At 48.1% G+C, this 12,085-nt stretch overlaps 1 protein-coding gene across 1 annotated transcript in view; it reads left to right on the top strand.

Annotated features, from left to right (window-relative positions):
* Window positions 1-1,023: 1,023 nt before the first annotated feature.
* emc2 (ER membrane protein complex subunit 2) overlaps window positions 1,024-12,085 on the top strand; it is a 67,729-nt gene continuing 56,667 nt past the window's right edge. The window contains 2 exon segments of the mRNA XM_051957278.1: window positions 1,024-1,117; window positions 4,304-4,417. Of these exon segments, the coding sequence (XP_051813238.1) occupies window positions 1,078-1,117; window positions 4,304-4,417 (154 nt within the window). The 5' untranslated portion in view covers window positions 1,024-1,077.

Raw genomic sequence — 12,085 nt, 5'->3', positions numbered from 1 at the left:
CCTTTATCCCGGAGGACAGAGTGTCATTGTTTTAATGTGGTTGCTTTGGTATTTCATGTTCCAGCAAAAACCCAACCACATATCAACGGACTGCCATGTGCAGACTTGAAAATTACAAGTGCACAGATCGCCAAAGCTGAGCGTAACTTATACGGTACACAGTGTTATTTGCATCCCTGACAGGGAGGATGACATTTCATCATTCCCTTGTGTGCTTGCACTTGCCTGTTACTGATGATGGTAAGACATTTAATCACATTACTGTCTTTCAGAAAGAAAAAAAATCTCCTTGTTGTCCTTTCGCAACAGAACATTGGCAAAGTATGCAGTTTGCTATGTGCACTGGGCACCACTGGATATGACATCAGATCTGTTAAATGTCTCTGTAAGCAAGTTTGTGCTGAGTCCACATCAACAAGTGTGTTATGTGGTAAGAGAGAAGTGTGTTAGCAAGCATATGCAGCGAGGGGATGACATTCACATAGGCTCCTGAGGGAAATCAGTATAAAACAGTAGATGTGCTTAGAAAGCACATTTCATATTTTCAGAGCTTGATTCTAGCGGACCATCCAATCCAACACTTAGAAGGGAAATTATATAAAAATGGAACTGGTGCATGAGAACGGCAACATCTAGGTTTGTGAATGTCTGCTGTAGTCTACTAGTCGTCATGCTTTAAGTTGGAGACAAAGCTGAACAAAGCAATATGTGTAAGTGTAGCTTACTAAAATACTGGAATTACATTTCAGTCTAAGCAGAAAATGTCCAGTTTGGGCTTATACGATATTATATTTAGTACTAACTGAATTTAACAAAGCAAAACAAAGCATAACAAACAAACAAAGTAACTAACAACAAAACAGGATGTGGACATTAATGTGTAAGATTTTACCTGTCACATTGCTGTAAAGACATCCTTATTATTGTTGTTGTTGTTGCTGCTGCTTGCATATTAACATAAACAATGCAACAACAACAACAACAACAACAACAATAATAATAGTAATTTTCGTCAGGCACGCCCTCAGCTGGCCAGCCCGTGACGTTTGTACGACGTATGTTGTCTTAAGTGAAAAGATGGCGTCGGTATCAGAAATGTACGATGTGGGATGGGAAGGTAAGAAGAAAGATAAAATAGATTCTCCTGAAGTGTCACCGAGGCATGTGTCCATACGTTTTGAAGACTTTCGTCGTTTTCTTGTGCAAAAGCATGTAGAGTCGTCGCTGTCTCAGATTGAAAATACGAGTTAACAAGTCAGCGTGTGGACAGTTAGCTAATGCTAGTTAGCACAGTCTGCTAATATATCGGTGTTTGTATATATTTGCTAATACTGGCTTGATTCCTCTTCAGCTGATCATTATATAAGAGTAGCAGAGGAAGTACAACAGAAAGCGATGTTTGTTTAAAGACGGCACCCGAAGTCTGTTAGCGTGTTATGCCGTTCATGTAGCGTTACTAACGAATGGTTACGGCTAACGACAGATGTTGTTGCTGACTTAACGTATGTCTGGTCCTGTAAAAGACCTTTGCCACTGCAACAATACAGCTGTATCTAATGAAACGCAGTGTTAGTGATGTGTTTTGTTTCTCTCCGACTTTGTTGACTTGTAACTAGGGTTGCCAACTCCCTGAAAAATAAATAAGGGGCACCTCGCTGGCATGGCTGGCCGACCCAATTGCCTTCACCCCTCCCGGCATGGTGAAATTTTTTTTTGCCTTTTTTTGTGCGTGAAATGATTTTTAACCTTTTTTGAGTCAAACCTGAGTTTAATTAGATGCATGTTTTTGAGTGATACAAATGCATGGAAAACAAATTATTATTCAACAATTTATTTCTCAGTGCAAAATAACAACCCATTCACACCTGGCCACTCGGGCACTTAACAAACCCTACTGTGTGAGGGAATGACCTAATGACTCCCATAATGAGGTTATGTTATTTACAATTTACCTCCTGCTACAAGAGTGTACTGATGGTTTAAGAAAAAGACTAAAACAGAATTTGATTTTAGTGTTTGATTGGGGGAAAAAAACTATGAAATTAAGCTTTTTTTGCAGCTTTTATTTAATTGCACAGGGCAGTTCTCTCTCTGGGAACAAAGTGGCTGCTTCTATTGCTTCCTGGGAGGGTATGAATGAAACTACTGTCAATGAAAAATAAAATAAAACTACACATTGCCAGGGCTGCACAGTGGGTGTAGTGGTTAGCTCTTTTGCCTTGCAGCAAGAAGATGCCCGGTTCAAATCCCGGCCTGGGTCTGGGATCTTTCTGCATGGAGTTTGCATGTTCTCCCTGTGCATGCGTGGGTTTTCTCCGGGTACTCTGGCTTCCTCCCACAGTCCAAAAATATGCTGAGGTTAATTGATGACTCTAAATTGCCTGTAAGTGTGAATGTGAGTGTGATTGTTTGTCTGTATATGTAGCCCTGCGATGGACTGGCGACCTGTCCAGGGTGTCCCCTGCCTTCGCCCGAGTCAGCTGGGATAGGCTCCAGCACCCCCCGTGACCATAGTGAGGATAAAGCGGTGTATAGAGAATGGATGGATGGACATTGCCTGTGAAGTGCAACATCTCAGCTTTCAGAAACCGTTGGATTTTTTTCCGATAGCGTAAACGGTGACGTAATTACAGTATTCCAAAGTGTGCTTACCCAAACACTGATGACAGACGAGGACTTAAAGGGTAAAATGAAATCATTCTTATTTTTTTACATACCATATTTGCCTCTGGCATTGCCTGGTGGACAATAAACCGGTCAAGGATTCCTCTGGTTTTGTTGTGTCTTGTAAATATTATCGTGCACCTTTTCCACCCACATGTATTCTCGTTCCCATTCGCTTCTGTATTTCTGCAGCCTCTTAGGGTGCTTTCACACCTACGCCTTTTGGTCCGCTTAAAGCGGACTGGAGTCCACAACACCTGCAAGTACGGTTTGTTTGGGCTGGTGTGAAAGCAGACCAGATTTTTTTGGTTCGGACTAAAGAACCGGACCGAGACCACCTTCGGGAGGTGGTCTCGCTCCACTTCTATGTGAACTCCAGTTCGGTTCGCTCCTGGTGAGAACACAAACCTGTCTCCATTCGGACCGGCTTGATGGTGCAGCAGACTTTTTGGTCTACGGGAGCTTCCGTAGCAACCTGCACAGGTTGTGGAGCATTGCCCGCTTTCTCCGATAACGTCTTGCAATGCATCTTCTCCGTGCCAAAAACGACTGTGTAATGTTCTCATACCGAATGCGAGCTTAATGCTGGAACAACTGCAGTATTTGTGCTTGCTGCGTAAAGCAATGATAGGAATATATGGCAACAAGAACGAACAGGAGAGCATAGTTCATTGTTTACTAATAAACCTCGATCCATGGAATAAACACAGCCTGTTGTTTTCTTCTGGGATTTTTCCCTCTTCACATGCTGCGCCAATCAGCGTTCACCTACGTCATCTAAAACACCTTATTTTGTGAACAGCGCCGCCAAACGACTGGGGGGGAGATATAACATTCATCGTAGTTGGTACAACTACAAGATAGCAACATTGTAACACCTTTTGGGTCCAAACAAACCACTCTAACGGACTAACAGGTGTGAAAGCACCCTTAATCTTCCTTGGAGGAGTTCCATCGGCAGTGTCATCCATGCTGCTTTGTTGTTGTCTCTTGTTTGTCGGTATACCTTCTTTCCACGTGAAAGGACCTCGACCAATGAGATGAGCCGGATTCTGTATTGTCTTACTCATTGTGTGAGTGTGCTGTCAGTTCATTGGTCACAGAGTAAGAGAGGGCTGGCAATGAGATTACCGTAAATTTTCACATGAAGCACCCTGTTGTTCATCGATTACATTGACATTTTACAGACTGATTTTTGATTCTCACGGTAATATGGGACAAAGTGCGTTCCATATGGGACGCGAAATTTTGTTGCTCAATATGGGACGATTCCGTATTTTAAGGGACGGTTGGCAACCCTACTTGTAACACATCTGTTACTTAGTGGCTACATACGTATTCATATCTCAGCTGTAAAATCTGATGAAGCTAAATGTGTTCATATTATTCTACGTTCATATTATTTTACATTAGATGTGTCTGAATAGCCTCAGTGGCTTATCTCCCTTCATACATATTACTTCAAATGTTGGAAAAATGGAAAGTAATGTTGCATTGCAGTGTAGCTAGATATTCCCTACACACACTCAGTGACAGCAGTAAAAGTTTTGACAGTGTGAATTGTGTTGCTAAATGTGGTGGTGCCGTTAATTATCTCCGCTTTTAATTGTTCTTATGGTTTTAATGCCTTTGTCCACAGAGATGAGAGACAAGCTACGCAAATGGAGAGAAGACACCTGCAGAAATAGTGAACAAATAGTGGATGTTGGTGAAGAGCTCATCAGTGAGCATGCATCAAAACTGGGAGATGACAGTAAGTGTGACAAGACTAAATAAACCAGTACATCATTTTACATCACTCCAGAGAATATATATTTTTTCACAAGCAACATACACTGAAGAGCTGTCACTAGTCTAAGAGATACATTTATGTTTTCAGAAATGAGACCAGAGGTCAGAAAAACACCTTTTACAACAGTCTTCTGTTTGTTATGCAAAATGTAAATAAATGACTGTAGACACAAAAATAGAGGAAGTTGTGGTCCTAATTATTATCTCAATTTAGTAGAGAAAACCGACTGTTTTGGTAATGACACAATGAGCAGCGTGTCACCTTTTACTCACTCACACTTCACATTACATTATCAAAGTCAGACATAAGTGTTGCTTCAACTTAAGTTTACAATTTAGTAGCATTCTCAAAATAGTTTTTTTTTTTTGCTTTAGAACAAGAAAGCACTGAATATTCCTTGGTAAAGACAGGCTGGCTAAAGTTATTGACTTTGGGATCATGTAAACATCTGTATGAAATTTGATTGTTCTGAGTGATTTTCTGTTAGCTATTTCTTTCCCCTCCTGTCTTCTGTGGCACATATTTTTCTTTTGGATAGATCGGTGAACAGGATCTGGGGTTCCCTCTGGTGTGGGAAAAGTCAGGCAGACACAGACACTGCTGAAAAGACAAATCCATAATGATGGAAGACTTACATTAAAAAGATACTAGATGGACATAGTCATTTGCTTTATTAATGAATAGAAACTGGTTTTGGTTTGGTGAGTAGATAATTTTCCAACACATGTACAGATAGATAATGACTAAAAACAGAAAATTGATAAATTGCACACATGCAGTAAGCAGAAACTCAATACTAGATAGTATCTTTAATGATGTGAAAGGTGCAATAGTATGTTTGTATGTCTGTTGCCTAGTTCAGTGTACACTATACTGTTGATTCCTTCAGATTATTTGAAGCAAAAGTGAGTTTTACCTACTTATGAACTCATGGTTTCCTTTGTAACTTAACTGTCCTGCTGCATTACCCCGTAAAACTCTCTCTTTTCCCCAAGTCATTATGATTCATACAGTCCTTAAAGGAAGCGGGCGAACACTTAACATGCCGTGCTTTTATTGAAACCAGCTCTTAAATTGGCTGTGAAATGAGATGGTAATTATCAAAGCAAGAGTTGGAATCATTAAAGTCAAGAAAAACTTGGAACATTTGTTTGTTTTGGCGTAACCTGCCAGTTTTTGGATGGAGCTTTATTTATTATTCTTTTCAATTAAGAAGGGTGCTCATTTGACTAAATATGTCCAGCTTGCTTCTCAAATATGTCTGTCTCACATGTTCTATTGATTCCATTAATTGGCTGCTGTATCCAGACTATTAGTCAGTTTGTTATAATGTTACAGTCCACTGAAAGAAAAAAATATTTTAATAAACATTTTATTGCTAACCAGAGAAAGGAATGGCTGTGCTTATGTGCAACGTGCTTTGCTCTGAAAGGATATAACTATTACAGTGTTGACATTAGGGCTGTAATAACGAATTGATAATAATCGATTATTAAAATCGATTCGCTGTGTGATTCATGCGTCACTCGCCATGTCGTAGAGTCGTCTACTTCACCTGCAGAGCCAGTTAAACAGAGTGGGGTGGAGGCAGAGCAGAGGAGGTATTTTCAAAGGAAGAGTAAATTCAACAACATGACCAGCACGGAGAAAACAGTTTAACTGAAGTCCTCAAAAGTGTGGGAGCATTTCACGCTTCACAAAACAAAGACATGCTGTGTGTGCACGACATGCGAATGCACGCATCTGAAAATCGCACTGATGTGAGCAGGCCACTATGTGGTCACGTGACCGCGCTTTCAGCTTGATGGTCTGGTAGATGAGTCTGATAAACACAGCGGCTCGGCCGCCAACTTTCTCTATGATTTTGAAAACACTTCAGGCAAAAGTATTTCTGAAGCATTTGAGGTGAGAAATAATCTGTGCAGCAGCTGAACCTGTCCTGGTTTTAGTTCACCGACGGCTAGTTTAGATGTTTAAGGACAGTACAAGTCGAGTCTACTTTATGCAAATGAGCTGCAGGTAAACACACCGGATCGCAGCTGGAAACGCACCAGCCGGACCAGCATGTCACATGCGATGTGTCGCATCTAGCGGACACCCACCGTAAGTCACTGCATTATCCTACATTTGTTTCGTTTTAAAGTGAGGAAACGTGATATCAGTCTCTCTGGTAGCTTTTCTGATGCTAGGGTTTGCTTATTAACTGATTAATGACAGAGATAGAGCGTGTGTGACTGTGAGAGATGTTTTATTTCACTTTCATCAACTCAAGCAGGGTTTGAATATACATTACAAGTAAACGTAACTTGCACACAATAGTGGTAATAATTTGAAGATGAAGCCTCAAGTTTTAATTTTCTGACAATGTCTGAGTGAAGACACTGGTCTGTGTTGGAGTGAGGCAGGATGAACTGCATTGACAAGCTTCATGATGAGAAAGACATCATGTACACCTATGGCTGGGTATCAGTCTAAAAGTTTCAATACCAGTACCAATACCGATACCTTCACTTCAATACCGGTTCCTAAACGATACTTTTTTCGATAACAGTTTTACAATATATACTCTAACAGAATGAAAATTGCATTACACATTACTTTTCACATCTTGAGTTTAATTTTCCAGTGATTTCCAGTGCAAAAGAACATTTGCAAGCAATGTAAAGTTCAGTACATACTGAGCCACCTTCGCCCGCGGACCCTTCCTGGCCGACCCGGAGCCAGTCGCGGCGCACCGCTGCGGAGGAAATGCACCCGGCGGGGGACGGCCCGCGCCCAGGGAGAGGTCCCGCGAGGGGATCCTCCCGCACCGAGCGGCCGCCCCTGGCCTGCCGAGTTGAATCCCCCGGGCCGACTGCGCGGACACCACCCGTTTACCTCTTAACGGTTTCACGCCCTCTTGAACTCTCCAAAGTTCTTTTCAACTTTCCCTTAAGGTACTTGTCGACTATCGGTCTCGTGCTGGTATTTAGCCTTAGATGGAGTTTACCACCCGCTTTGGGATATATTGCACCGTGCACTATTGGCGTCCATTTTACAAAAGTAGAGCCATGTTTTAGACCTCAGAGGCATCTTTTCCCACTTCGACGACACGCTACACAACTGCAGTAAAGTCAATGTACCTAACGAGAAACCTGTCTGTGAATGGGGGGGGCACCACAGCATGTTTTTTTTCCCGGCTTGCCGCAATCACGTGTAATATTGCAGCCAATCACAGGTTTGCTTTATCATAATCACGTGATAAGTACCGGAACATGGATTCGAAAGACGAGGCTTATTTTGAAACTCATTACTACCGAAACATTTCGGTCGGTGCCATTAAAGAACCGAAGTTCGGTAATCAGCCCTATGTACACCACAGCAAGCAGCTGTCTGACTGAGAGCATCCTCAACATGATGGTCACTGACATGAGGCCTCTGTTAATGGTTGAAGATGAAGGCTTCACTATAATGATCTTATTTGTTCTGTCATTCCAAATCTTCTATTTCTGAATAAAGAGCCGGAAATTAAAAAAGTTTTTTTTATCCGATTCATCGATTAATCGAAAAAAATAATTGGCCGATTAATCGATTATTAAAATAATCGTTAGTTGCTGCCCTTGTTGACATTACCTTCCAGACTGACTTGTTTGAAATTGATTTTATTTGTCTAAATAGACACATTTGGCAATATTAATATATTCCAAGGTCTCCACATAAATGGAATCTCAAGAAGCATCATGGACTAGAAAGTGGAAAGAGACGTCAAATACTTAGCTTTAGACCTTTAACAAATAACCCTCTGTAATGTAAACATACATATGTCACGCCCTCTCCTGCTCCTGTGAGCTGGCTCGTTAGTCGAATGAAGAGCGGCTGTTCCAGCACAGCCGGTGCAAATGAACAATCAACACGGCATAAAGCCCAACTCCTTTCAATCCTCAGTGCTGGATCATTGCACTCTGTACTCTGCACACCGGACTGTACAAGCTGCATGCACCATACACCACACATACACTTCGCTGTTTGGACTCTGTTTCATGCTTCTCACCATATGCTCGCCATTACCTGGACTCCACTCAGTTAGATTACCTTGCCGGCTTCCTCAACGCTCCCCTGACCAACCTGCCCGATCCTCCGAGACCGTCACCTCTCAGCCAACCCGAGCCAGTTTCCCCGCTAGCCATGGAACCACCCACCAGAAAGCCTGCTTGCCAAAGATGCGGCTCTAAAAGACACCGAAGCTCCCTACTCCTGCCCCGGAGGAGCCCTGTGCCACCTCACCTGCGGTGCTGGAGGGGCCCCGTGCCACATCGCCTGCAGTGTTAGTGGGGCCTTGTGCTGCCTCAGCTTCCAAGCAGGCCGACACTGCCCCTGTTTCCGAGCGGGTCGACACTGCCTCACTCCCTGCCGAGGAGAGGCCCCGTGCCGCCTCACTCCCTGCCGCGGAGAAGCCCCATGCCACCTCACTCTCGGCAGAGGAGAGGTCCTGTGCCACCTCCCTCTCTCCTGTCCTTGTGGGGGCCATAGCCACCATCTCCTGTCCGCATGGGGACCATCGCTCTGTCTTCTGGCCGCATGGGGGCCATCGCCCTGACTCCTGTCCGTATGGGGACCATCGCCCCGTCTTCTGTCCATCTGGGGGCCACCTCCCCGTCTCCTGTCCTTGTGGGGCCCAACACCCCGTCTTCTGTTCCTGTGGGTCCCAACGCCCCGTCTGCTGTTCCTGTGGGTCCCAACGCCCCGTCTGCTGTTCCTGCGGGGCCCAATGCCCCGTCTTCTGTTCCTGCGGGGCCCAACGCCCCGTCTTCTGTTCCTGCGGGGCCCAACGCCCCGTCTTCTGTTCCTGCGGGGCCCAACGCCCCGTCTTCTGTTCCTGCGGGGCCCAACGCCCCGTCTTCTGTTCCTGCGGGGCCCAACGCCCCGTCTTTGGCCCATGTGGACTCTGCAGCGATGAGGCTCCCCGCTCCCCCTGCAGCGTCTAAGGAGCAAAAGGCTCCCCCTGCAGCGTCTAAGGAGCGAAAAGTTTCCCCCGTGGCCTTAAAGGTTATAAACGCTCCCCCGCGGCCTTAGAGGAGCTTAGTGCTCCCCCCGCGGACTTAGAGGAGCTTAGCACTCCCCCCGCGGACTTAGAGGAGCTTAGTGCTTCCCCTGCAGCCTGGAAGGAGACAAGAGCTCTTTGTGGGCCTTTGAGGGAACCAAGGGCTCCTCCTTCAGCTTCGAGGAAGCTAAAGGTTTCCCCTACAGGCTTGAAGAGGCATAAAGCCTTCTCGGCAACCTTGAAGGAGTGTAGCGTCTCCTCAACAGCCCTGGGGAGATCTAAGACTTCCCCTGAGTCCTTGATGAGGCGAAACGCCTGCCCCGAGTCCTTGATGAGGTGAAACGCCTCCTTGGCAGCCTTGAAAGGGCATAACGCCCCCTCGGCAGCCTTGAGGAGGCATGACGCCTCCCCCAAGTCCTTGTCGAGGCATGACACCTCCTCCGAATCCTTGAAGATGCAGAACGCCCCCTTGGCGACCTTGAAGGGGCCTAATGACCCCTCGGCAGCCTTGAGGAGGTGAGCCGTCTCCTCCGAGTCCTTGTTAAGGAACAATGCCTTCCCCACGTCCTTGTCGAGGCGTCCCGCCTCCTCAGCGGCCTTGAAAAAGTGCAATGCCTTCCCCCGAGCCCAGAAGAGGCTTAGCGCCTCCCCACCAAACCTGAAAAGGTCTAACGCCACACCAACACCAAGTGGCTCCCCTGCAGTGGCCACCCCAACACCAGACGGTCCGCCTGCACTTGTGGTCTCCCCAATTCCGAACCCAGTTCTGCCTCTAGCCCTGAAAAAGATTAACGCCACCTCAACACCAAGTGGCGCCCCTGCAGTGGCCACCTCAATGCTAAGCGGTGCGCCTGCAGTTGTGGTCTCCCCAATCCCGAACCCAACCCTACCTTTAGCCCTGAAAAAGATAAACGCCACCTCAACACCAAGTGGCGCCCCTGCAGTGGCCACCCGAATTGGTTCCCCTGCAGCAGTAGTAGCCCCTGTCCTGTCCCCGGTCCCAAATCCAATCCCGCTTCCCGAAAGGTCTCCAGTTCTCAGTTTAGCTCCATCCTCTGTTTTTTGTTTGGTTCAGTCCCCAGTCTCGTTACCAGTCCCAAAGCTAGTCCTGTCCAGCTGTTGTCCAGTCCAACTCGAGTTAAGTTCAGTTCTAGTCCAGTCCAGTTCAAGTCCAGTCCTAGTCCAGTCCTAACCCCGTCCCGTCCGAGCCCAGTCCAGCCCTGTTCCTGGAGGGCCACCAGCTCCAGCTCTGCCCCCGGAGGGGCCACCGGCTCCAGCTCTGCCCCCGGGGAGGCCCCCGGCTCCGGCTCCAGCTCTGCCCCCGGGGAGGCCCCCGGCTCCGGCTCCAGTTCGACCCTCGGAGGGGCCCCCGGCTCCGGCTCCAGTTCGACCCCCGGAGGGGCCCCCGGCTCCGGCTCCAGTTCGACCCCCGGAGGGGCCCCCGGCTCCGGTTCCAGTTCTACCCCCGGAGGGGCTCCCGGTTCCAGTTCTGCCCCCGGAGGGGTCTCTGACTCCGGACCCAGTTCTGCCCCTGAAAGAGTTCTGCCGTCGCCGCCAGTTTCCAGTCTGGCCTATGGAGGGTCCCCGTCGGATCATCTGCCAGTTGCTCGTCCGGCCCTCGGAGGTTCCTCATCGGTCCAGCGGCCGGGTTCCAGCCTGGCTTCCCGAGGGTCCTCGTCGGTCCAGCGGCCGGTTCCCAGCCCGGCCTCAGGAGGGTCCATGTCGTTCCAGTGGGTGGTTTCCAGCCTGGCCTCCGGAGGGTCTTCGTCGGTCCAGCTGCCGGTTCCCAGTCCGGCCACCGGAGGGTCCTCGTCGGTCCAGCTGCCGGTTCCCAGTTCAGGCCCCCGGAGGGTCCTCGTCGGTCTAGTTGCCACTTCCCAGTCCGGCCCCCGGAGGATTCTTGTCGGATCAGCTGCCGGCTCCCAGCCCGGTCTCCTGAGTGTTCCCGTCGGGCCTGCTGCCGGTTCCCAGCCCGGCCTCAAGAAGGTCCCAATCAACTCAACTGCCGGTTCCTAGTCCAGTCTCCGGAAGACCTCCATCGTCCTGGCCATTGGTTCCCTGCCCAGCACCGGCCTGTCCAGCCCCCGGGCCACCCTCCGGAGCGGTCACCTCGACCTGTCCGGCTCCAGCCTGTCCAGCCCCCGGGCCGTACTCCGGAGCGGTCCCTTCAGCCTGTCCGGCTCCGGCCTATCCAGCCCTTGAACTGCCCTCTGATGTTGTCCCTCCCACCCACGCAGTCCCAGCCCGCCCGTCCCTCGGGCCGTCCCTCGGGCCGTCCCCCGGAGCGGTCCCTCCTACCGGATCCCTACCGGTCCCGAAGTCGCCCGCCGGCACCCCGACCGGTCTAGTGTGCGCCGGGAAGCACACCTCGAGGGGGGGTACTGTCACGCTCTCTCCTGCTCCTGTGATCTGGCTCGTTAGTCGAATGAAGAGCGGCTGTGCTTCCAGCACAGCCGGTGCAAATGAACAATCAACACTGCATAAAGCCCAACTCCTTTCAATCCTCAGTGCTGGATCATTGCACTCTGTACTCTGCACACCGGACTGTACAAGCTGCATGCACCATACACCACATACACTTCGCTGTTTGGACTCTGTTTCATGCTTCT

The sequence above is a fragment of the Acanthochromis polyacanthus genome, chromosome 12, assembly GCF_021347895.1.
Source record: "Acanthochromis polyacanthus isolate Apoly-LR-REF ecotype Palm Island chromosome 12, KAUST_Apoly_ChrSc, whole genome shotgun sequence".
NCBI classification, from domain to species: Eukaryota; Metazoa; Chordata; class Actinopteri; family Pomacentridae; genus Acanthochromis; species Acanthochromis polyacanthus.
This window is presented reverse-complemented; position numbering and strand designations above follow the sequence as displayed.